Source organism: Anomaloglossus baeobatrachus, chromosome 11 (assembly GCF_048569485.1).
Source record: "Anomaloglossus baeobatrachus isolate aAnoBae1 chromosome 11, aAnoBae1.hap1, whole genome shotgun sequence".
NCBI classification, from domain to species: domain Eukaryota; kingdom Metazoa; phylum Chordata; class Amphibia; order Anura; family Aromobatidae; genus Anomaloglossus; species Anomaloglossus baeobatrachus.
Window position 1 is genome coordinate 39979829 of NC_134363.1, and position 27268 is coordinate 40007096.

The following is a 27268-nucleotide window of genomic DNA, read 5'->3' on the forward strand; positions in this document are numbered from 1 at the left end:
TTGTGTTGTGAGTTGTTTGTCACCTTTTGGACACCTTTGAGGGTGTTTTCTAGGTGTTTTTATGTGTTTGTGATTGCCTGCCATTGTTTCCTATGCAGATCGAGTTCGGTTCGTCGAACGTTCGACGAACCGAACTCGAACGGGACCTCCGTTCGGCGAACCGACCTCCAGCCGAACTGGGACCGGTTCGCTCATCTCTAATGAGGAGTCTTATAGATGCAATGCTCCTCTGAGAAATATTCAAATTATCTTTTCAGGGAGGAAGGAGACAAACTCTAGTGCCAACTATTGGAAGTAGCAATCCTAAAAGTCAAAAGTGACTCTCCAACGAGCCTTTTCTCCCTGGGTTCCCTGGGTCACATGAGGTGTCTGTGAAAAATTTCGTGATTGTAAATGCGTCGGTGAGGATTCCTTTAGCGGACATACATACATACATACACACATACACACATACACTCAGCTTTATATATTAGATTTTTGATATTGGTGGATTTTACACTAATGACTTTTGAAAAGGTACAAAACATTCCAAACATATGATATCACGAAAGACCCAACCGCGTTCCTTATCTTGGGATGACGGCAAAAAGTAAACAGTTCCGGCATAATGAACAACCCGCTTCCAATTTAAGTAAAAGAGATATTATAAGATCATTACAGATTATACAGCCACCGCAAATGACGAGTGGCCTCCGCATCCCATCAAGAAAAGGCAAAGGACATAAAATCTCACTTAGCATCGAAATTCTGGTAGAAAGATATTATTTGATATCTTCTCCGTGGCCCGAGGGAGCATTTCCAAACCTAGGATGTTATCTATGGTATGTAAAGTATCGTCAGTGTGATGAGATTCGTATCTCCTCCGTTACACCTTTCCTTCCCGAAAAAAAAAATATAAAAATTCAATTTTAGAAGTCATGATGTTGCTACATTTTTGCAAGTTTAGGTGCTAGATAAATATATCTGTTAATTATGTCTAATCCCGTTACTGTAAAGTGTCATCAGCCGAAACCGGCGGGAAATCCTTCCGATGCCATTTGAAGTAAAATGCCATTTAATTTATTTTTTTTTAATCTTGTAATGGAGAAACGATTCATTTCTCTCAATGGACAGAAAATCTGAGCCGGGGCTCTCTCTCCGACTCTGTGATATTATCTATAGAGCACTTGAAGTATCATAAAGGTTGAAATGTGATGAGATTCATAGCTTTCCTCCCAAGTTCCCTGTTGATGTATCTTCAAATATATTTGTCCATTAAGGGGGGACCGTTCACCTCGGATACAGATCCACTTTTGTTAACGGCCGCCTTTGAAAAGCTTGAAACAAACCACTTCTGAAAGATGAGAGGTAAATGGTTCTGGAGTCTAACTACCGTGTCTATGATGACAAATCTAGATGTACGGTATTAAAAAGTTAGGTCCCGAATAAGTAATTCCTTCTAAATATTTCCTAGTATGGCATTCGGAAGATGTTTTTTCTAAGCAACCTCATAAATAATTATATTGATAAGGTTGCTTAGAAAATACACCAGGATTACACAAGCCACGTTGCGTTGACGTTCATTGTTACATTCATCGAAAAGTCTCAGGTTGGTCAAAATCAACCCATCTCGATCAATTATAAATCATTGATTACTACAATGATTGAACCCTGGATATCAATAGTTATTTGAATAGAATCCAAATGCCACTATTGTCCTGAATCCGGCATTGTTTTCCTTTTCTTCCTGCGCCTCTTTATTCCTGAGATATGGCCCTTTATTTCCTGGATGCATATCTAGCAATTTTATCAAGTGGGTGTGATCATCAACTTTTCCTTATGGGAGTTTTCTTAAGATATGGGCTTCTGAATTTATTGTGTGCAATATGTGAATTTGCCCATCAACCAAAAGGGCGGTGTTACAGGGGGCTGTCTGATAATAAAATCTAAAGGAGTATCAGACAGTCAGGGTCCACCGTGCAAAGACTCTGCTGCAGACTATGGCAGAGTGCAATACCTCTGTTAAACTCACAGAGGAATATAATTAGTAAATAAGGCAATTCCTCCCTTACTTGGAGGGTGTGTGGAATGGTCTGTGTTAATAATCACAGAGACAAAGGCAGTGAGTGTGATATGGCACCTACCTAGGTCCGTTCCTCTAGTGGTGCCAGGAGATGGACAGCAGCGTAAGCCGCACAAAGCTCCTACCTGAGTTCGCTCCACTAGTGTGCGAGGACACGAACCACTAGATATGGCACCTGCCTAGGCCCGCTCTTCTAGTGGTGCAAAAGAGACGGACAGCAGCATAAGCTGCACAAAGCTCCTACCTATGTTCGCTCCCCTAGTGTGCGAGGATACGAACAACTGCCAGACGCAGTATAAGGAACGTTACCCTAGCGGCAACGTCCACCTACGAGTAGAATCACAAGGCCCAGCCGGACCATGTGCCTCAGGCACCTGCCTATGTCCGCTCCCCTAAGAGGTAAGGATACGGACTGCAGCCGAAGCTGTAAGGTATAAGAACGCTACCCTGCCGGTAGCGCTCACCTAGCATAGACAGAGAGATGCCTAGAGGAACGTGCACAGAGCGTCTACTCTCATGCATGAACCAAGAGGACTGAGCGGCGTGCAGCGTGCGTCAGGGTCTTATATAGACTCTGTGCCTCATCCAAGATGGAGGACACCAGAGCCAATCCGCTGCCAGAACGACAGGAATGACGTCACGCTGGCCTATCACCGAGCAAAGCGTCACAAGCACATGACCTGCGACCAATCGGCATAGAAGGTGTCAGAGACATGTTACCACGTGTCACAAGCACATGACCAGTGGCCAATCGGCATAGAAGGTGTCAGAGACATGTGACCTCGTGTCAGCGATGATGTCACCCGCACATGTGCAATGGCTCCAAGATAGGACTTAGTCTCCAGCGCTTGCACATGTGCAGTAGCAAGAAGTCTGGACATAGTCTCCAGTGCTCGCACATGTGCAGTAGCAAGAAATCTGGACATAGACTCCAGTGCCACAGCAACCGTAACAGGCGGTAACAGTTATTCTCCTCTTGGAGTGTTTACTTTCTCCCCTCTATGTTATTAGCCAGTCATGAGAAAGCAGCCTTAAAAAGTGGTAAAAATTAGTGAGGAGCGGGCACTACCATATTCCAGTGCTCAGTACTAGTAACTAGTGATGAGCGAACACTACCATGCTCGGATGCTCGGTACTAGTAACTAGTGATGAGCGAACACTACCATGCTCGGATGCTCGGTACTAGTAGCAAGCAGTTGGATGTTCAGATGGGTGCGACTCGAATACCTGAATATAATTGAAGTCAATGGGGAACTCGAGCATTTTTCCAGAAGAGATCATGGAAAAATTATCGAGTTCCCCATTCGAGCATCAAAGCATGATAGTGATCGCTCATCACTAGTAAAAGTCTAAAGGGTACTTTGCACGTTGCGACATCGCAAGCCGATGCTGCGATGCCGAGCGCGATAGTCCCCGCCCCCGTCGCAGCTGCGATATCCTTGTGATAGCTGCCGTAGCGAACATTATCGCTACGGCAGCTTCACATGGACTCACTTGTCCTGGGACGTCGCTCTGGCCGGCGACCCGCCTCCTTATTAAGGGGGTGGGTCGTACGGCGTCACTGCGACGTCACACGGCAGGCGGCCAATAGGAGCGGAGGGGCGGAGATGAGCGGGACGTAAACATCCCGCCCACCTTCTCCCTTCCGCATATCCTACGGGAGCCGCGGTGATGCCGGTAGGAGATGTTCCTCGCTCCTGCGGCTTCACACACAGCGATGTGTGCTGCTGCTGGAGCGAGGAACAACATCGGACCATCGCGTCAGCGTAATTATGGATTACGCCGATGCTACACCGATGATACGATTACGACGCTTTTGCGCTCGTTAATCGTATCATCTAGGCTTTACACACTACGATTTCGCCTGCAATGCCGGATGTGCGTTACTTTCAATTTGACCACACCGACTTCGCACCTGCAATGTCGTAGTGTGCAAAGTACCCCTAACAGCTCATGAAGATGGTCAAAACAGACATTTTCAGCATGATCAGGGAGACTTGATGTATCTCACGTGACCACTCTGAGGACTTCTCACACCCATGACTTCATGTCATTACAGTGCCGGGAGAGGAGAGCTGCAGCGTTGGAGCACTGGAGAAATGAAGATCATCATGAGAGCAGCGTTTGTGACATACAACGCTCTGAACCTAGTACAGGTGTCGATAAGTAAGGAGTTTAACAGTATTGCTTAATACCTGTAGTAGATTCAGAGCATTGAATGTGACAAATGCTGCTCTCATGATGAGTCTTCACTGCTCTGGCGCTTCAATGCTGCAGCTCGCCTCCTGTGCTGGTGCTGTAATGTCAGGGAGTAACAGGATTTAGAAGTTCTCAGTGTGGTCAATTAAGATGCATCAAGTCTCATCATACCACACTGAAAATGCCCATTATTACCTTTGTGGGAGTGTTTTCTTTTTTTCCACTGTATGACACTGCCTTTTTATGATTCGGCAACAACACAGAGGGGAAAAAGTAACCTCCTCCAGAGAAAATCTGTGCTAATGCCTCCTTGGTAAAAGGGAAAAAGTAGTGTCAAGATTCCTCTGTGTAGGGCATCTTGCACACAGGTGATGCTCTGCTGTGCCTTTCCGAATTGTCTAAGCTGGCAATGACTTGATTCCTTTGTACAGAGCATTTTGGATTTGTAGATGCTCTGCTGTGTTTCTTTGAGCACTAGCTGACAGGTTGTTGACAACACAGGATTTCATGCTGGTTCTGGGAGGTGCAGATTACTCAGGTGTTCCTCCTTCCTGGTAATTGCTCTGTTTCACTACTGAACATGCTCTCCCAGAACCTCTCCAGTCGTACTCTCTGGTTCTGCAGTTGAGCATTTGCCTTATATTTGTGCTTGTGTTCTGATCTAAGTTTATTGACTCTGGACCGTTCTTTGACTCCTCTCTGCCCACTCCCTGCTCTTGTGATTACCTCCTGACTTCTGACCTTGGACCGTTACCTGACCACCTCTCTGTCTGCTCCCTAATTTAATACGTGATTTCCTGGAATTTTGATCTTCGGCTTGTGATTTCACTGCCCACTCCCTGCTCTTGTGAATACCTCCTGGCTTCTGACCTCAGACCGTTACCTGACCACGTCTCTGTCTGCTCCCTGAATCTAATACATGATTTCCTGGAATTTTGATCTTCGGCCTGTGATTTCACTGCCCACTCCCTGCTCTTGTGATTACCTCCTGGCTTCTGACGTCGGACCGTTACCTGGCCACGTCTCTGTCTGCTCCCTGAATCTAATATGTGATCTCCTGGAATTCTGATCCTTGGCCTGTGATTTACTGCCCACTCCCTGCTCTTGTGATTACCTCTTGGCTTCTGACCTCGGACCGTTACCTGACCACCTCTCTGTCTGCTTCCTGAATCTAATACGTGATCTCCAGTAATTCTGATCCTCGGCCTATGATTGACTGCCCACTCCCTGCTCTTGTGATTACCTCTTGGCTTCTGACCTCGGACCGTTACCTGACCACTTCTCTGTCTGCTTCCTGAAACTAATACGTGATCTCCAGGAATTCTGATCCTCGGCCTGTGATTTGACTGTGTGTCTGCTTACTCCCTGTGTCCTGTTGTATCCTCCTGTTTCCTGACCCTGGCTTGTCTGACTATCCTTCCGTCTATACTATCCGTAAGTAGTGACTAGTATCACATGTAGATATTGGGTGCAGTAAAATTCAGAAGCCCATATGTCCATAACGGAGAAGATAAAAGGGAAAAAAAATAATCAGCACTTTAGTAACAAATAAAAAAGTACTGAATGATTCTATCTAACACCATGGATAGGACATAACACATTTTTTGGAGTGTAAACCTTTAGGATGATCCATTAGTAATACTGATGTCCTATGTGGCAGAGACGCCTGGGGTCCTGTGTGTGACTCCTAATCCTAAATTATGTTTGTACTAACGAGCACCAAGCCAAAGTTGGAATTTTCTGTGATTTCTGTTTGTTTGTATTTGGCTGTTCGGAGGGTAAATGGCACGTCTATCGTAAGCAAACACTGGCTGAAACCTGCTTAAAATTCCATTCACCGACTGCACCATCTGTTTGTGCTTTTAGGAGGAAAGTGCTCCCTATTTATCAGAGCGGTTTATAGTCATTTTATTTTTTGCACAAATTCTGAGAAACACATGGACTAATTTTTTGTGAATAGTCCTAGTCTTCCTAATATTTGCATTTTTTTTTCCTGAATATTCATTCTGTCAAGCTTCAGATAAAATAGGAGGTAAAACAAATTAAAATTAGATCACAAATATGAAATTGAAGAATTATTATTATTATTATTATTATTATTTATTTATAGAGCACCATTAATTCCATGGTGCTGTACATGAGAAGGGGGTTACATACAAAATACGTATACAAGTTACAGTAGACAGACTAGTACAGAGGGAAGAGGGCCCTACCCTTGCGGGCTTACATTCTATAGGATTATGGGGAGGAGACAATAGGTGGGGTGTAGGTCAGGCGGCAGCTCCGCACGGTGGTCGGGCGGCAGCTCCGCACGGTGGAGAACTTGGATCAGATCACAACATTGTGATCTAAATGTAATTAAAGGGTAATTCCCTTATTATTATTAATAATATGGATAAACAAATCAATAAGATATTAATCAAATCTTTGACGAATTTTAGGAGATTTGCTTAAATGGAATAATTTGTGATTTGATTTGTAACAAAATCCCTACTGGTAAGTGATGGACTCCAAAGGCATCTTCAGATGTTGTTTTCTGTTGGACCTTTGGAGCCAATGATCGTGTCAAAGCCACCAGGGTCCACCAGACAGTCCAAACCTGCCCTTACATTATCATGTTCTAACTAGCTGTAGTACCCGGTGTTGCCTGGGATAGTAACTGTCTGTCTCTCTCCCAGTCTCTGTCTGTCTTCCTCTTTATCTGTCTCTCTCACTCTGTCTGTGTCTGCCTGTCTGTCTCTGTCTGTCACTTTCCCTGTCTGGCTCTCTATCTCTTTCCCTGTCTGGCTCTATCTCTTTCTCTGTCTGTCTCTCTAGCTCTTTCCCTGTCTGTCTGTCTATCTATTTCCCTGTCTGTCTCTCTATTTCTTTCCCTGTCTGTCTATTTCCCTGTCTGTCTCTTTGTCTGCCTCTCTCACTCTGTCTGTGTCTACCTGTCTGCTTCTGTCTCTGTCTCTTTCCCTTTCCCTGTCTGTCTCTATCTATTTCCCTATTTGTCTCTCTATCTCTTTCCCTGTCTGTCTCTCTATCCCTTTCCCTGTCTGTCTCTCTATCTGTCTCTCTATCTCTTTCCCTGTCTGTTTCTCTATCTCTTTCCCTATCAGTCTCTCTATCTCTCTCCCTGTCTGTCTCTGCTTGTCTCTTTCCCTGTCTGTCTGTTTCAGCCTGTTGCTGTCTGTATCTTTCCCTGTCTGTCTCTTTCATTGTCTGACTGTCTCTTTCCTTGTCTGTATCTTTCTCTTTCCTTGTCCGTCTCTCTCTCTTTACTTGTCTGTCTTTGTCTGTCTCTTTCCCTGTCTGTCCGTCTGTGTCTCTCTGTCTGTGTCTGTCTCTTTGTCTGTCTCTTTGTCTGTCTTTGTCTATCCTATCTGTCTAGGTCCGTCTGTCTCTTTCCCTGGCTGCATTGTGACATGCCAACATTCACTCAAGGGTGTGGCTACGCATTGTGACACACCAACATTCTTCTGAAGTTGTGGCTGCATTGTGGCTCCCGGCTCCTTTGACTTTAATGGAGGCGGGTTTTTGGTGAATAACTGTAAATCGTGGGGTTAAAATTTTCCCTCAAAACAGTCTATGACATTCTATGAGTCAAATTTCGTGATTGTAAATGCGATGGTGCAAATTCCTTTAGTGGACATACGGACATACACACATACATGCACACATACACACATACATACATACATATACATACACACATACACTCAGCTTTATATATTACAGATAGGAGAGTCAACAATAGGTTGATCAAAGTGTTGAAGTCTTTAAAGGCTGTAATAAAATCTATTCCTAACATTTCTGATTGGTGGAGGTCTGTTTGGTGGAGGAACCTCCATAAATCTCAAGAATGGAGCTCTAAAATATCTCATTTAAATTGTGTGATGTCAAATCTCTATTCATTCTCAACCAGAAAAATAGCTAAGCGATGATGGAACATTTCTGATCTCCATTCTCGGAATTCATGGAGGACCCAGTGGTAAATGATCCTCATCGATCCCCATCATCATGAGATAACTTTTAATGGAGTTTTTAACAGGTCTTCAGAACCTTCAAAATATCTCCCATAGTCCTAGATGCCTCCAGTTGCCTATGAATGGACCAACATTAGGGTTTTTTGCTAGGTTTGTCTAGTTTTTCCTATAACTGTTTTCTAAATTTGGCTTCTTGATCTTCAATCAAAGCTTCAGCACATTTTTAGTCTCTAATCAAACCCGATAAATGTATGATATGACTAATCCTGTCATGATGGCGCCTTACACAGCGCTTTTCTTTCTGATCCGGACTGTTCAATGTTTCAGATGAGAAACTTTATTGGGGATTTAAAAATAACCTTGATTTATGCTAGCATACAATTTTTTTTTCACCTAAGGTAAATTCAGTGATTCAGAATAGATTTTCCTGCCATCCACAATGAGTCATGCTCAGTCTCGTATTTTCTTTTCTTTTTTGTCCGAAAACCATGGTTAACTAACACGAAGGAATTTATCCGCCTTGGGCCATCAAGATGAGGGTATTATCCAACTCTTGCCCAATTTATACCGCCCCTCATTCGTCTGTCACATCTCAAACCCTTGGAAAATCTCGTAGAAACAACCATAGATCATGTTGACACTCTTGGCTCGAAGACTTTCATCCAGGGCAGAGAACGAGATATACAATATAGTCACATCACCCCTTGGGAATGGATTTGCAATCATTTTCACCGTTGCATTGTGGCTTGTTAGTTTTAGAGTCAATATTATTTTTTTTGAAGATGTCTAAAATCACTCTCTATGGCAACTTCTAGAAGACATAATGGAAAAATGTAAACAAATAACAAAAAATGGTTGGTTGGGTAGAGTAGATAGTATACTTCGATATCTTGCATCACTCATTAGCTTCAGTGCTTAATTTGGTGCTACCTTCTATGTCAAAAAACATATTTAGAAGAGTATTTGGGTTTAGAGACGTTTATTGGTTAACTATGCATTGAATAGGTAATAACCAAGAGCATCACTAGGCAGGGCGTAGAGATGGTGGTAGCCATCGCATCACTGATGTGGCCAGTGATTGGTTGCGGGGTCATGTACCATCTCCGCCAAAAAAATAAAGTATCTGGACAGCAGTATGGATGAGTAACAGTAGATTGGTGTCACAGGGTACGTAATGATGGAACAGGGGCCCCTAGGCTGGCCCTCAGACTTGAGACCCTGCGTTATCCCTTATCTCAGAGGTAGGCTTAATAGTAGCCAGGTCCGAGCCCCCAGCATGTTCTACACAGCAGCCTGGGCTCTTATATACAGCATGTTAGAATGCTGTATATAAGAGCCCACTGGTGGTGGCCGCCGCAGCTTATAGTCACCAAAGCTGGTGACAGGTTCCCTTTAAAGAGGGACTCAACTTAATGACTGTAACCAAAAAATGGCAAGATGTCATCAATGTTATTGCTGAATCTAATGCATTCCAATATGATGATGTCACACAATAGAACTTCTTTGTGGTGATGTCACACAGTGTCATTCTCATTAATGCAAACTGTAAATTGATAGATAAGTCAACTCCGATATTGATTTGAGCCACCTAGGACTGCTGGCTTGACATATTTGTGGTCAGTTCCCATTAAGCTTTAATCTGGGTTTAGGATTTGTAATATGAGCCATAAAATGGCAAAACAAATATCCAGTCCACTCGACCATGAGATAGTGCTCGAAGTCTGAAGATGCAGTTCTGTAGAAGTATCCATCCAAAAGAAAAGTGTTTCGGCATCCAGGTATCATAAACAACGTCAACAAACTTATTCCAAAAGATGTAAAATCACAAAAAGGTTCCTCGAAAGCAGAGTATAAGAACCATGTAGAACACAAACGCGTTTCGGACAGGTACAATGTACAATGAATAAGCACACCTGTCCGAAACGCGTTTGTTCTACATGGTTCTTAAACCTTTTTGTGATTTTATATATTTTGGAACAAATTTGTGTTTTATGATACCTGGATGCCAGAACTCTTCTATTGGATTAATAATAATAGCCATAGGTCACAAAAACAGAGGAGCAAATTCTGAAAGAAAGTAGACCTGTTTTTCTATGTTATTTAAAGGGTTGTCCCATTTGGGACTTTTAGGACATATCGATAAATGTCAGATATTTTCAGAACTTGGTCCAGGGATGGAGAGCTGACCACACATGGTGCTGGTTGATCTTTTCACTTCTATAGGAGCTCAGAAAATTCCAAAAGTACCAAGGTCCCATTCTTCAGAAACTGTAGATGTGGGTTAAAATAGTTATACATTTATAACATATTCAATCAATATTCCATATATCTCCCCCATTTGAATACCCATTTAAAGGGGACTAGTCACTGAATATTTTTACTTAAACTGACACCCTCCTCCAATTTTCACTGTTCCCCTGATTCTGGAACAGTTTTCCTTTTTCTTCTGTGCCCTTCGGTTCCAAAGTTATGACCTCTGGAAATAAAGATGCAAATTTTCCCTTCAACAAAATGGGCGTGTACCATAAAACGCCTCTGGTGTTTTAATTGGCTAGCATCAGAGGAGAAAAATCAAATGTCTGAGGTATGCGCCCAGATGGCTGAAGGGATAACATCCACCTTCTTTATAAGGAGATATAACTTTGGAACAGAGTGGTGCAGGAAAAAAAAGAAAAACTGTTCAAGAATCAGTGGAACAGTGGCAATTGTAGGAGTTACTAGATTTAAATCAAAAGATTTGGGAATTTTTTTTATAAAGGGCTAATCTCATCTGGGATATGGAATATTGATAGAATTGTCACAATGACTGGGGGAGAGTGGGGCTCCTAGACTGGCCCTAAGACTAGGGGGGCCCTGACTATTCTTTATCTCAGAGTTACCTCTAATGGTGAGGATGTCTGGGCCGCCATCCTACCCCTACTCCTGACCAACCCTGATCTAGTACCCCCTACCCACTGAAGGAAAGGAGTGGCCGGGACAGAGATAGACAAACGGGAAACCAAAACTCTATCGCGCAACATGCTAACACAGAGTTATCAGACAACAAATGATAAGGAGAAAAACTAAGAGCAGGGAGGAAATAACCGGATGAAAGGAAGAATTGCACAGCACACCTTGCAACATACAGTAAATCACTAGCTACTTGAACGCAACAGCACACGGAGCAGTTTAGCAAAAAGCTATAGTCGAAATGGGAAGACAAATTCCTCCATCTTATAAAGGTGGAGAGAAAATGTGATAGGTCTCCCAAAACATGTGATCTAAAAGGTAACCAGAAACCTAGCAGAAATAAAGAACAGCGAGGAAATAACCAGACAATGACAGGATTTCCACAGCATATCAAGCAGCACACAAAAAAATCACCAGCTAGTGGAACGCAACAGCACACGGAGTGGTTTAGCAAAAAGCTATAGTTGGCATGAAAAGACAAATTACTCCATCTTAAAAAGGTGGTAGTAACTATGATAGGTCTCACACAACATGTGATCTAAAGGGTAATTAGCAAGCTAGCAGAAATAAAGAAGAGTAAGGAAATAACCAGATGATGAGAGGAGTTCCACAGCACATCAAGCAACATGCAGTTAATCACCAGCTACTGGAACACAACAGCACACTGAGCGGTTTAGCTAAAAGCTATAGTCGGCATGGGAACACAAATTCCTCCATCTTAAAAAGGTGGGAAGAAAACTGTGATAGGTCTACCACAACATGTGATCTAAAAGGGAACCAGCAAGCTTGCAGAAATAAAAAACAGTGACGATATAAGCAGACGATGAGAGGATTTCCACAGCACATTAAGCAATATGCAATAAATCACCAGCTACTGGAACTCAACAGCACACAGAGCGGTTTAGCAAAAAGCTATGGTCGGCATGGGAAGACAAATTCCTCCATCTTAAAAAGGTGGTAGTAACTATGATAGGTCTCACACAACATGTGATCTAAAGGGTAATCAGCAAGCTAGCAGAAATAAAGAACAGTAAGGAAATAAACAGATGATGAGAGGATTTCCACAGCATATCAAGCAGCACACAAAAAAATCACCAGCTACTGGAACGCAACAGCACACGGAGTGCTTTAGCAAAAAGCTATAGTTGGCATGGGAAGACAAATTCCTCCATCTTAAAAAGGTGGGGAGTAACTGTGATAGGTCTACCACAACATGTGATCTAAAAGGTAACGAGCAAGCTTGCAGAAATAAAAAACAGTGACGATATAAGCAGACAATGAGAGGATTTCCACAGCACATTAAGCAATATGCAGTAAATCACCAGCTACTGGAACTCAACAGCACACGGAGCGGTTTAGCAAAAAGCTATAGTCGGCATGGGAAGACAAATTCCTCCATCTTAAATAGGTGGTAGTAACTATGATAAGTCTCACACAACATGTGATCTAAAGGGTAATTAGCAAGCTAGCAGAAATAAAGAACAGTGAGGAAATAACCAAACAATGAGAGGATTTCCACAGCACACCAAGCAGCATTCAAAAAATTCCCAGTTACTGGAACGCAACTGCACACGGATTGGTTTAGCAAAAAGCTATAGTCGACATAGGAAGACAAATTCCTCCATCTTAAAAAGGTGGGGAGTAACTGTGATAGGTGTACCACAACATGTGATCCAAAAAGGCTAGCAAAAATTAACTCCTGCTAGTCTGAGCACTAATGAGCACACAGCTGGTCGATGCCCGAGCCTGCCTGTGCAACTCAGAAGCACCAAAGAAAGTATAGTGAGGAGTTTCAGAGTCTGTGGTATGAAAAGCGTCTGATTACGCCGGCGAGTTTAGAGCCAAACATCATGTGACCATAAAAAGGTCAAAATGAGTAAAACATAGATTCAAAAAATAAAATAAGAGCTCTTCCATGATCCACCACTCTGCTAAGGAGGCCTTCAGCATCCATGGTGCATATGGCTTGAAGAAGATTGAGTTATCTCGGCTCTGCCTAGAATTAATCTTCTACAAATAGGGGCCATGGATGGAAGGCAGCTGCTAATGCTCCCTGGCATCGTATCTCATTAAGGCTTCCATAAAGCTGGTAAGAAGACTGTAATGAGACGCCTTAATTAATGCCACCGTTGGCTTTGCATTTTACAATCACTGGTATTGTCAGAATGACAGGCTCCGCAATGATCCACCATTATTTTATTATTTCATGCATCATTCAAAACCTTTCTGTTCCCAGACGGAATCACAAGGTAATGTGTTTGCCATCGAAACAGCCTCTGGGTTAATCGGAGACAAGTTCGGATTGTGCTGCAGATGAGATAAGGAATAAATTAGAAGAAATTCACTAATATCAGATAAAGACTGTCATGTCTTCCCGGTATAGGTAATTGGCTTTGCCCTCAAAAGGAAACTTGGATAAAACTAAACTTTTTCTTAGTTTCTTAAAGGGACAAATACATAGTTTGTACTAAGGAGCATCATCCACATGTTAACTGGGAGGGAAGACCCTACTACTGTAGGTGAGATAGTTAACAGAGACCCTGATTCCAGCGATGTGTCACTTATTTGACTGATACAATCACTGTTTCATTTGTTACAGAAAGTTGAGCTCTTTATAACCCCGCCCACACCACTGACTGGCAGCTTTCTGTGTGCAGTGTGCATAAGCAGAAAGCAGCCAATTTGTCGTTGTGTGGACTATATGAATATAGAGGACTATATGACATCAGGTTTACTAGTCCTTTAGTGATAATTTTCTGCTGTTAAAACATTGATTCTATCAACACTGCAGCAAGCAGCCCAGTAAGTGACCCATCGATGGAATAAAGATTTCTGCCCCAAGATTAAACTGCTCTCAGGTCAGGTTAGATGGCAAAAACCTGATGACAAATTCTCCTTAAAGGGGGAACTGTCACGGGGATGTACAGATGGAACAGGGGCTTCTAGGCTGACCCTAAGACTGGGGCCACTGTGCTGTCCCTTACCTTAAAGGTAGACTTTATGGTAGTCAGGTTTGAGCCTCCAACGTGGTCCTGTGTCCTGTCCAAGCCCTGACACTACTTTCCCCCACCCAGGGAGACGGCCGGAAACCCAGTAACCAAAACCCCCACAAATAGGCACAGGCAAGGGTAAAGAGTCCGACGCCACCATGACACCCAGTGCGTACAATGCTGAACACCGCACAAAAGGAATCTTCAAAAAAACAAGTGTCACCTATCCACTCATAGATGATTACTAGTAGTTTGGAAGGGGGAAGCTTCTGAGTACTGCACCATATTGCAGAAGAGCTTGTCAAGTTTAGAGAGAACATCGGAAGACCCCAATAAGATTTATAGTCAATTTTCAGTAGGTAAGTGGGGGGAGTCCACTGTTCAGGATATCTTTCTTAAAGAGACAGTAGAGAGTTGCCACAAGAGTGTCTCTGGCTTTGGTGGACCTCCCCTGCCCTGTATTACTTAGACAACCCAACAATGTGAATCAGGTCTGTGTGCTGCATAATTCCTCCAGTGGGGACGCAGCAGGGAAATTGAAGTCGTTTTGCCATGTTTCCATGCAGAACAAAAGCTAATTCATGGGGTCCATGCAGGGGGAGGATCAGATTATCACTATTGATGGACGTTACACAATTCAAGCTTGTCGAACACTCGGAAGAGCTCTACGCGAGTAACAAGCTTTATGGAAAGTCAATGCTTGGCCTTTTCGGGTCTCTGCCCACATACAGCCAGCCATAAACAGAGCATTTCCAGTGGGAGGGAGGACGGGGGGAGAAGTTGTAACACTACATCCCGAGTCGTTTTATTCCCTGGAATGGCTCTCCCTGGGGTGCCTGCACAGATCATGAAGTGAAGCAAGCCTGTGCGTTGTGGCCATTGTTTCATGGTTGAAATATTGGAGCACCCATGAGAAGCCAAGCACCCTGATGCTCGATTGAGTAACGAGCAGTGCCGAGCATGCTTGCTCATTACTAATTGTTACTATAGGGGTTGTTCCATTTCAGAAAATTATAAACTAGAGTAGTGATATTGAAAAAAAAATTGAGTATTTCTCTCCCTCCGTGGGTCCAACACCGGAAAGTCTCCTTTGCACTGGTCTTTGTTCTTTCTTTGCTGTGTAGGTAGTGTCCCGACTGGGTACACCTTGTCGCGATGGGACGGCTTTATGCTTTTTTTTTATCAAAACAGTGTTTACTAAGTAACCTATGTTTTTTTATATGCATGATACTTTTATAAAGTTACAGCAGGATATACTTCCCTATTATTTTTGTCTTTGGTTTTCCTTAGAGTTGTTTTCTTTGCAGACAGACACACTTTTCAACTGAAGACTATCTTATGCTGCCCGCTAGGGTTCTAAGCAATTGATGTGATCAACGAACATTAAAAAAGACAAAAACAAAACTTGGAGAATGAAGAAAAAGAAAAAGAAAAGGTAGGAAAGAGGGAGACAATCGGAAAGAGGGTGTGGAGGGTAAGGAATGCCTGAGAAACCATAAAGTCTGAGATTGCTCCAGATTGAACTTGAGTAGAGATGAGCAGACCCATGGAAGTTCAAGTTCTCCTGGTGCAGATGAACTTTTTTAAAGTTCGGTTTTGGACCCAAACTTGACCCAAACTTCATTGTCATTGATTGGCAGCTCATAAACAGATCACTTCCGGGGGCAGATGGGTGGGTTTTTTACATTTTTTTTGGTGCGCACTACATTCATTAACACTGTTAGTACCCCCGGTGTGTGCCGTTATAACACTTCAAGCTGCTCACACTGGGATGAGCACCAAGTGTACCTGAGCACAGAGATGTTCACGCAAAGGTTTCCATTCATAAAGCATCAGAACTCTGGACTAGAACTTTGTTTTCTGAGTTCCTACAAAAATGCTGAACTTCAGGTTCGCTCAACACTAAACTTGGGTTGTAGGTTGGAAGAACTGCCAACAGGCTCAGGTATCTGCAACATTTTTATACTCTCCTGAGTCTTCCACAAATAATTCTTCCAATCTAATAATGTGGTTTATTTCGTTGAGTTACTAAAGAATGATTGGTGGTTCTGCCATTTGCCAGTTGTGAGGTATGACAGAAGGAGCTGCAGTGTCGGAGATTTCCTTTATTGCCAAAGATATTGGTCCAGGAATGGTGGACAAAAGCGCAATTTGGGGGTGATTTTTCTTTAGAAGATTCCACATATTCTGTATGGTAGATGTGAAACATCTTATTCCAAAAAGGTTTAAGTCTGGAAGAACTTCACCAGATGTGCGTCTTAGTACCAATCCCTCCACACTCTGTCAGTACAAGGCCAACATAGCGAAGAAACTAGAATGAAGATAGTAAGGGTCTGAAAATCATATTTGGGATTGGGTTTCTTTAAAATTTTTGCACTGTGTACCTTAGAGCCTCTGCGTTAGACGCTGAATTGTTGGCTGGAGAATAGACTCCGCCAATGAGCTCCTGACAGCTGACAGACAGTATGTAACTCCTTTATCCCTCTTCTTCTCAGCTCCTTTCAGCTGATTTTTCAGGACAGTTACATCTGCAGAGAAACAAAAAGTGTGAAAAATTCAAATGGTGAAAAAAATTCAATAGTATATCCAATAGAGGTCTCAGATCACATCTTCTGATGTCAATTTGCCTCATAATGGCCACTTTTTGTTGCAGCTTGTGTAGCTGAGGTATTAAATCTGCATGGATCAAAGGTTGAGGGCCCAAGGTCTACACCATGGCTCTATCCATCTTTTCTTCTCATATTTTCCAAAGGGACCTTTTACGCCCCCGTACGGTTTTCGTTTAGACTTTAACGCCTGCACTAGAGATGAACAAACCCAAACTTTAAAGTCTGGTATTCCAATGGAGCACAGACTTTACAAAAAAAATCAGTATTTGAGTTTGGTGGTCAGGTGGTTTACGTACTGTATGCAAACCACTTGCGCGAGCATTGCTTTGCTTGGGTGCGCTCGGAGCTCAGCCCAGTGCGATCTGCTTGTAGTCTCTGAATGGCTCAGTGTAATTGGATGCAGTGTGCGCACACAAAAAAAAAGGGAAAACCCCATCCACTGCTCCCCTGAATTACGCAGTTTATGGGTGGCTGTATGTGGGTGGAAAGCCGAACTGCTCAATTAGTGACTTCCAATTGGCTTCAGGTCAAGTTCGGAACCAAAACAGAAGTCCAGCTGAACCCGCCAAACCGAACTTCCACTGGTCTGCTCATCTCTACCCTTCAGCCAAAGCTATGCCCCTGCTCTGAAAATTTCACCTTCCATCGTTTTGGCACCAACAGGAATGTCATACAGATGCCCAATTTGGCACACATGGCTGTCTGTGACATGCTCTTGTGTACAGACCTGGGTGGATCGTTTACTCACTAAGTTCTTGCATGTATTAACCAAGGAAGTCAATTATTAAGACCTATCTGTTATGGTCAGGAGACCGCTGACATTTCCATAGATATCTCATTCAAGGGTAAACACCTTCCCTATCCATAGATAGTGGCAACCTAAGAACTAAAATCCACTACCCCAAGAGTCCAAGAGGAAAAAACCTGGTAAACTACCCAAAAAAAGCTCGAGTGGTTGGTAACTAACAGGTAGCAACCCCCTGACTATTTTATGCACAAGAAGAAATAGCGGTGGAGCGTGCCTACTCTACTTTGATGGCTTTTGAGGGACTGTGACCTTGGTTTCCTAAGCATTGGGGTGAGGAACAATGAACTTTATCCTGGATATCTGCCATCTTTTTAGCATCACTGATAGCTTCAATTCTCTTTTGTGGTCCGGGTCTATATCTAGCATGTTTACATGTACTTGTCCTCTGGACGTCCTTTCAGTAAATGAGTTAGTCACGTCTTCGAGAGCATCAGAGCCGTCCGTCATCTTCTATCACTGAGCAAAAGATCTCAGGATCGCAATGTGCTGCAAATCCTATTCGTTCAGATTTTTTTTTCCTCTTCATCTTTTATGTTTGGGGTGATCTTATTATCATGGAAATGTCTGTGGATTGTAAGACTCATTTTTTCCGGAGATAACACAATAAATATACACATGCTCATACCTAGTATTGACTTCAAGTCATAATTTATCTGAATTCTGTAAGACACTGATGTGGAACAAGACCTATGAGACTTTCTTAATAAAAACAAATTGGATAAAAAGAAAATAAATGTCTTAGCAAATGCTGCCAACCATTAAAATGCACAATTTGCCATTTTGAGGCTCAATCGATGCATTTATATATGGATTAAACTAAATGTCCCCTTGTAATTGGATCAATTAATTAATTTCTTATTTTAATTACTGAAAACTAATAAAATTGCATCCACTTTCCAGAAACAGAACCATTCATGTTGTTTCCGGTAGTGAAGTTTAGTCCTACGAATTTGAATACTGCAAAGTTGCAATACCAGACACCACCCTCTAACCCAGGGGTCTCAAACTCAGCTGGGTGTATGGGCGGCATATAGAAAAAAAAAATTAGAGGGGCCGCATTCTTTGCAGGCAAAGTGACATTTTTAATGATTTCATGTTTTTTTCCTATACACTATTGGATCACTTTTTTGAACATTTTTTGCTTATGATAACAAACCTGCACTTTTTTTGTTTAGTTAAGTTTAAATAAAAAAGCATTTTTAATGGCAAAAAAAGTCATGCTTTATTTTGAATTTTTTTTTACATTTTATCACTTTCTTGTAATATTGTTTTAAAATTAGCAGCATCATATAGTAATCTCAGCCAACATATTGTAGTAATGTCCCCATGCTGCAGTAATGTCCCTCATCTGTGTGCCCTGTAGTAAGGTGCTCATTCTTGTGGTATTGTGCCCAGTAGTATTCTGCCCATCCTTGTGCCCTGTAGCATTGTGCCCATCCGTGTGCCCTGTAGTATTGTGCCCAGTAGTATTGTTCTCATCCTTGTGGTATTGTACCCATCAGTGTGCCCTGTAGTATTGTGCCCATCCTTGTGGTATTGTGCATTGTAGTATTGTGCCCATCCGTGTGCCCTGTAGTATTGTGCCCATCCTTGTGGTATTGTGCATTGTAGTATTGTGCCCATCCTTGTGCACTGTAGTATTGTGCTCATCCTTGTGGTATTGTACCCATCCGTGTGCCCTGTAGTATTGTGCCCATCCTTGTGGTATTGGGCATTGTAGTATTGTGCTCATCCTTGTGCACTGTAGTATTGTGCTCATCCTTGTGGTATTGTGCATTGTAGTATTGTGCCCATCCTTGTGCCCTGTAGTATTGTGCCCAGTAGTATTGTTCTCATCCTTGTGGTATTGTACCCATCCGTGAGCCCTGTAGTATTGTGCCCATCCTTGTGGTATTGTGCATTGTAGTATTGTGCCCATCCGTGTGCCCTGTAGTATTGTGCTCATACTTGTGGTATTGTGCATTGTAGTATTGTTCCCATCCTTGTGCACTGTAGTATTGTGCTCATCCTTGTGGTATTGTGCCTATCTGTGTGCCTGCCCTGTAGTATTGTTCCCATCCTTGTGGTATTGTGCCCAGTAGTATTGTGCCCATTCTTATGCCCTGTAGTAGTATTGTGCTGTTTCTTGTAGTATTGTGCCCATCCTTGTGCCTTGTAGTATTGTGCTCATCCTTGTGGTTTTGTGCCTATACTTATGCCCAGTAATATTGTGTCCATCTTTGTGCCCTGTAGTATTGTGCCCAGTAGTATTGTGCCGATCCTTGTCTCCTGTAGTATTGTGCTCATCCTTGTGATATTGTGCTCATGCTTGTGCCCTGTAATATTGTGCCCAGTAGTTTTATGGCCATCCTTGTAATATTGTGCCCAGTACCTTTGTGCCCATCCTTGTAGTATTGTGCCTAGTACCCTTGTGCCATCCTTGTAGTAGTGTGCCCAGTAGTTTTGTGCCATCCTTGTAGTGGTGTGCCCAGTAGTTTTGTGCCATCCTTGTAGTGGTGTGCCCAGTAGTTTTTTGCCATCCTTGTAGTAGTGTGCCCAGTAGTTTTGTGCTATCCTTGTAGTAGTGTGCCCAGTAGTTTTGTGCTATCCTTGTAGTAGTGTGCCCAGTAGTTTTGTGCCATCCTTGTAATAGTGTGCCCAGTAGTTTTGTGCCATCGTTGTAGTGGTGTGCCCAGTAGTTTTGTGCCATCCTTGTAGCAGTGTGCCCACTAGTTTTGTGCCATCCTTGTAATAGTGTGCCCAGTAGTATTGTGCCATCCTTGTAGTAGTGTGCCCAGTAGTTTTTTGCCATCCTTGTAATAGTGTGCCCAGTAGTGTTGTGCCATCCTTGTAATAGTGTGCCCAGTAGTTTTGTGCCATCCTTGTAGTGGTGTGCCCAGTAGTTTTTTGCCATCCTTGTAGTAGTGTGCCCACTAGTTTTGTGCCATCCTTGTAGTAGTGTGCCCAGAAGTTTTGTGCCATCCTTTTAGTAGTGTGCCCAGTAGTTTTGTGCCATCCTTGTAGTAGTGTGCCCAGTAGTCTTGTGCCATCCTTATAGTGGTGTGCCCAGTAGTTTTTTGCCATCCTTGTAGTGGTGTACCCAGTAGTTTTGTGCCATCCTTGTAGTAGTGTGCCCAGAAGTTTTGTGCCATCCTTTTAGTAGTGTGCCCAGTAGTTTTGTGCTATCCTTGTAGCAGTGTGCCCAGTAGTTTTGTGCCATCCTTGTAGTGGTGTGCCCAGTAGTTTTTTGCCATCCTTGTAGTAGTGTGCCCAGAGGTTTTGTGCCATCCTTGTAGTAGTGTGCCTAGTAGTTTTGTGCCATCCTTGTAATAGTGTGCCCAGCAGTTTTGTGCCATCCTTGTAATAATGTGCCCAGTAGTTTTCTGCCATCCTTGTAGTAGTGTGTCCAGTAGTTTTGTGCCATCCTTGTAGTAACACACACACACAGTGAGGAGACCACAGCGCTCCGAACCCTGATCGCAGGCATGGGCAGCTGCGGTCTCCTGCGGAGGAGACATGCAACCCCACAGGTCAGGACCCGCGGCATCCAGGATGCAGCAAGAAATGATCATGAGCACGTACCTGCTTGTTGTGGCTCATGACGATGGCAGCTCTATGCCCGGGGCCGGGGTCAGCAGGACTTTACTAAAATCTAATCATTTGCGGTGTCGCGCAGAGGAGATGGCTGCTGGCCACCAATCAGATGCAAGGAGGTGGCGTCATACAGCAACGTCACTTCCTTGCATCTGATTGGCGACCAGCAGCCATTGGTATACGGACAGCTCCTCTGCGCGGCAACGCAAAGGATTTAATTGTAGTAACGTCCTGCCAGTGTCGGCCCCGGGCATAGGGCTGCGATGGTCATGGGATCTGCGGGCCGCAACAAGCAGCCTCAGGGGCCGCATGCGGCCTGCGGACTGTGTGTTTGAGACCTCTGCTCTAACTTTTAACCCTAACCCTGCCCTTATCAATTAATTAATTTCTAATTATTAAAGACAAATAAAATTTCATCCAATTTTCAGAAACGGAACCATTCATGTTGTTTCTGGTAGTGTAGTTTAATCTTATGAATTTGAATAGTGAAAAGTTGCGATACCAAACACCACCCTCTAACGCTAACCCTTAACCCCAACCCTAATCAATTAATTATTTCTTATTTTAAGTATTAAAAACTAATAAAATTGCATCCATTTTCCAGAAAGTGAACCATTTATGTTGTTTCTGGTGGTGTAGTTTAGTCCTATGAAAAGTTGCAATGCCAGACACCACTGTCAAGATCCAGGCCGGTATGTGCCACTGTTTTTTCACCCAGCTCCGGCCTGGTCATGTCATGGATTAACTCCTCTCTGCCTCCCTTTGGTTTCTGGGACACCATTTTCTGGTGCTGCACCTCCGGTTCAGGGCCAGTGATAGTGTATGCTCTGCAGCCTGTATTGCTGGCTCTGGTGGGTCACCTGATCTGTCCTGCGTCCCTGCTACCTGGTTCTGGCCCATACCCTCCTCAGTTCGTCTGTCTGTCCCAGTCCCTAACTACCCACTTCTGTTTACTGTGCATCCTTCCCTGTCTGTCTTATCCCAATATTGACCTGTTTGTCCTCCTCCCTTGTTTGTACTTGGACTTCCTGGAATCTGACCTGTATCCACATTCCTGACCCCGACCTCCGTCTCTCCCTTCAGCTGTATCTGTGACTTCTCGGCTTCTGACTCTTGGCTATCACCTGACCACGATTTGTCTATCCCTGTGCTATTGACGAGATATCCTGCTGCTGACCTGGTATTCCGACTACTTTATTGCCCTCTGGTGGTTTACCTGCTAACTGCACTCTTAAGTTACATTGCTTGTAACTTCAGTTTCTCCTAGTGCAGCGTGACAACTACCCTCTAACCCTAATCAATTAATTATTTTTTTTATTTTAATTACTGAAAACTAATAGAATTGCATCCATTTTCCATAAAAAGAACCATTCATGGTTTCCAGTAGTGCAGCTTAGCCCTATGAATTCGAATAGTGCAAAGTTGCAATACCAGACACCACCTTTCAACAAGAGTGGCGCTATTTCATAAAAATAATCAATTTTTTTTTTTTTAATCAGATTTCACTTCTGCTGCCATATTGACTTTATGAATGCAACATTGAATGTTAGAAATGAACAAATCAGTTCAAATAGAATCAAATTTATTTCTAATTTTCCTTAAAAACTTGGATTCACACATTTGATTCACATGTAACAGATTCAATTTAAAATTCAAACGAATATGGACATTTGAATTTTTGCAGGTTTTCTCATTTGTATTGAAATAATTCTTAAAAAGTTAACACATCTTAGTTGGAAAGGATTCTTTACAGTTAGTGTAGTCAGACTGCACTAACACGAAAAAGTGCTAACGGAAGATACTATAATAGCATTGGAGATGAGTAAATGTATTGAGTGGTATTGAATTCTCCTCGAATTTTACTATGGAGGACCTGATCAAGGGCAGGGGCGGTGGGACAAGTGAGCATTTAGACAGGAGAGTGGTTAAGTGAGAATTATTTTTTTCTTTTTTCACATCCTACTTTTGCCATGATTTGATTACATGACCCTGTATATCATTAAATATGCATTCCTCTACATCAAGTGATTGCTCTAATCCATCGATGAACGTGTGTGACTGTTTTAATCATCTACAGGACCAAAAAAACATCGATGGAGGACAACAAAAATAAGAAAACTAGGAGTAACTGGGTAATTGGAGGTAAGAGACTCACAAAACATGGAGTATTATATCAATGGCTTCCATGATTTTTATTACTGGGCATATATGTGTGCACATGTTTAAAGGGAATCTGTCAGCAGGTTTTTGCTACCTCATCAGAGAGCAGCATGATGTAGGCAAAGAGATTCTGAATCCAACGATGTATCACTTAGATTACTGGGTGCAGCCGTTCTGATAAAATCAGAATTTTTAGATTTAGCAATACAACAGAGCTGAGGGAGCAAACCCCGCCCACACCAGGCTCTCTATAAAGATATACATCGAAAAGGAGGCATGCACGTGACATAGTTTGAGCAATGAGAAGTCCTTATGTTTAAACCAACATAGCAAATAAGCAACAGATCGGACCTTGACAATACAGGCATCCCTGAATTCTCTGTGTTAACCCCTACAGCATGCTGTCTTCAGCTTACATAGCAAAAACCTACTGACGAATTCCCTTTAACTTTTATTAATGATTCCAAATTACTGATAGAAATTCTTCACTTTATTGTGACATGAACATAATGGACCTTGACAAGACAGGCATCCCTGAATTCTCTGTGTTAACCCCTACAGCATGCTGTCTTCAGCTTACATAGCAAAAACCTACTGACGAATTGCCTTTAACTTTTATTAATGATTCCAAATTACTGATAGAAGTTCTTCACTTTATTGTGACATGAACATAATGGACCTTGACAAGACAGGCATCCCTGAATTCTCTGTGTTAACCCTTGCAGCATGCTGTCTTCAGCTTACATAGCAAAAACCTGCTGACAAATTCCCTTTAACTTTTATTAATGATTCCAAATTACTGATAGAAATTCTTCACTTTATTGTGACATGAACATAATGGACCTTGACAAGACAGGCATCCCTGAATTCTCTGTGTTAACCCTTGCAGCATGCTGTCTTCAGCTTACATAGCAAAAACCTGCTGGCAGATTCCCTTTAACGCTTATGATTCTAAGTTAATGATAAAAATTATATACTTTATTGCGATGTGAGCATAAATATCACGTGTCTAGGACAGGCTCAGGGCTAACCTTTTCCTTACCATCTGAGACCATGCACTTTAAACGTGTTTTTTCCTTCAGGCACTCTTCCTCTAGTGTAGCAGCAGTTGTTGTTCAGTGGTTAGCAGTTAATCACTTTAGGCTTGGACATAAGCCCTCTGCTTCCTGGAGAGTTTGCTGGTTATTCAATTCAGTTTGGAGCTAGCCTTTAGCAGAGAGGACGTGGTTTTTGCTGTAAGGCTTTGCTCACACTAAAAAAAGGATTTTTCTCAAGAAATTTCTTAAGAGTCTGAAAGATTAGAGCACTTGCAGTTAAAAACCGAACCAATACCATACCAAAAACCGCATGCATTTTAACGCGGTTTTGTGCGGTTTTGGTGTGTTTTTTTCCGCAGGTTGGTCCCTGCGGTTTTTTACCATTATCTATTGTAAAAAACGCAGGTACCTGCAGAAAAGAAGTGATATGCACATTCTTTTTCTCAAGAAATTCTGCAGAAAGAATGTTCTTGAGAAAAAAACGCAGTGTGCGCACAGCTATTTTTTTTCCATATGTTTTGCTGGGGAATGTCTGCAGAAGGCCCTGTGCGCACGCTGCAGATTTACCGCGGATTTTTCCGCAGATTTGCCGCGGAATTGCTGCAGAAAATGTGTCTAACATTGCTGCAGTCATTCCCCAGTAAATCCTATGGGTTTTAAAAAATGCTGTCCGCACACTGCATTTTTTTATACCCGCGGATTTTCCGCTGCGGAATTAATGAGCATGTCACTTCTTTTCCGCAGGTATCTGCGTTTTTTGCCATAGATAATTGTAAAAAAAACTGCAGGCACCAACCAGTGCGGTATTGGTGAGATTTTTGACCCCAAGTGCGCTCAAATCCAACCTGCGACAAATCCAGGGTAAATCCGCGACAAACCGCAGTACAACCGCATGCGGATTTCGCTGCAGTTTTGGTGCGGTTTTTTACCGCGGGTGCGGGATTCTTTAAGAGGGTCCGGATTTTTCTTAAGAAAAGGCACTTTCAAGAGCGCACATGGCCGAAAGGTTACAACCATTTTCTTGAGAAATTTCTGCAGCAGAACCTCAAAAAAAGCGGGTAAAACCACAGTGCGTGAACAAGGCCTTACTGTTTGGTGTGAGTTGTGGTTTGTTAAAAGTAGTCTCTTTTTGTTACTTCCACCTTTCTCTTATTACCCATTCCCATATATGCTTTGGTTGCTCCGCGGTGTAGGTTTTAGGTGTGCATGAGTTTTGATTTACCCTTGTCTTTTGTTGGTGGGGTTTTTTTGATCTACATCCTGGTCAGTCCTCTGGGTGGTGGGTGTGGTGGGGACTTTGTCATCAGGGCCAGGACAGGAGTAAGGGCCAGGTCGGGGGCCCAGACCTCCCTACCTTCAAGAGTACCTCTGGGTGGGAGGGTGAGATCAGGGACCCCAGCCTTAGGGTCTGCATAGGATTTCCTGTGTTCCCTGGCCATCTGTTACACACATGTCTCTGAAATGAAGCTCAACTGGTAGCATCTTACATCCTAACAACTTGGTGGCCACACACATCGTAGATTAAAATAACAAAATCATCTCTTGGCAGAGTATCAGGAAATCTTTTTGGTTGTTTTGCGTTACATATCTCAGGATAAATTAAGGTAAGAGGTGACGATGCAGAAGAACAATCATAGTAATATGGAACTCACCAGCTGTTGACAATCAAAATTTCATTCAATTCCGGTCTAAATAGCATGACTACACTAGGGATGACAAGGTGAGGGGGATGTGCGCAATCAATAGTTAGGTTAGGCTTCTCAAAGGTGAGGAAGGACATTTCTATTTTTACAAATTTGGAAGTTTGGAACTTTTCTTTCAAATGTGCCAAATTTTGCCAGATCCGTTCCGTGAAGTTCTTGAGAACTTAATTTCCGAACTTCATTGAGATAGACTTTATATTACAAAATGTATGAGCTCTCAATATTGAACATATTTTGATATATATTTGACCTATTTTATCGTTTGTCTTCATAAGTTTTTATCTCCATATCCTGCCTAGATCACAATGACTTGGGCCGAAAAGTTCAGAAGCTACATTCAGAAATTGCTCTTCTGACAGAGGACATCAACCACCAGAACATCGGTCTTCCCAAAATGTTAAAAACCAAGTAAGACTAGTATATATATATATATCTACTATTACAGAAGTTGTGCATGCGCGATCGCCATTAACATGATAGACAAACCACGGCTGTCAAAGCCAGGAGCGGTGCGTGCACCGCCCCGGGCTGTTTAGCCCTTTAAATGTCGCAATTGGTGTCAATTGCCAAATATTGGAGGCTGACAAAGGAAGGAACTTCCCTCTTCCATCCAATTGGCATCACCACTACGTCATAGCAAGTATGCAATCTTTGCGCAATGGCAACTTGAGGTTCTCATGATGACCTCAAGGTCAGCAAGCTATGACAAGCCTGTTAGACCATGCCAGGAGCATGGTCTAAAAGGCTTATGCCAGTGCTAGTGCATGGCAATGCATTATATCAGTAGAATAATGAAAGCTAAAGTCCTAAAGAGTGACTAAGTAAAAAAAGTTTAAAAAAAGTAAAAAAAAAATTGTAAAATATTTAAAAAAAATCACAAAAAAATGTAAAAATATTATATCAATAAATACGTATATTTATATAAAAACAAAAAAGTAAATATATTTGGTATTGCCGCATTGGGAATAACCCGATATATAAAACTCTCAAACTATTTAACCCCTCCAGTGATAAAAAAAAAGATACCGTAAATAAAAAACTAGGCATAAATCTATCCTCGAGCAAAAAGTGAAATAAAACGCAAACAAAAAGACAAATGTAAATAAAAATGGTATCACTCGAAACTTTATCTTGTCCTGCAAAAACCAAGCTGCCAAACATCTCCATCAGTGGAAAGATGCAAAACTTATAGATCTGAGAATATAGA

General features: G+C 42.5%; 1 protein-coding gene across 3 annotated transcripts in view; it reads left to right on the forward strand.

Annotated features, from left to right (window-relative positions):
- Nucleotides 1-9780: 9780 nt before the first annotated feature.
- C11H19orf81 (chromosome 11 C19orf81 homolog) overlaps nucleotides 9781-27268 on the forward strand; it is a 68385-nt gene continuing 50897 nt past the window's right edge. Inside the window, exons 1-4 of one of the 3 annotated variants that reach the window (XM_075327877.1) lie at nucleotides 9781-9848; nucleotides 15479-15606; nucleotides 23239-23303; nucleotides 26337-26469. In XM_075327877.1, the coding sequence (XP_075183992.1) occupies nucleotides 15584-15606; nucleotides 23239-23303; nucleotides 26337-26469 (221 nt within the window). In that variant the 5' untranslated portion in view covers nucleotides 9781-9848; nucleotides 15479-15583. Of the gene's footprint in view, nucleotides 9849-15461; nucleotides 15607-23238; nucleotides 23304-26336; nucleotides 26470-27268 lie in introns of all 3 variants that reach the window. The other 2 variants (XM_075327879.1, XM_075327878.1) reach the window with 2 other exon arrangements.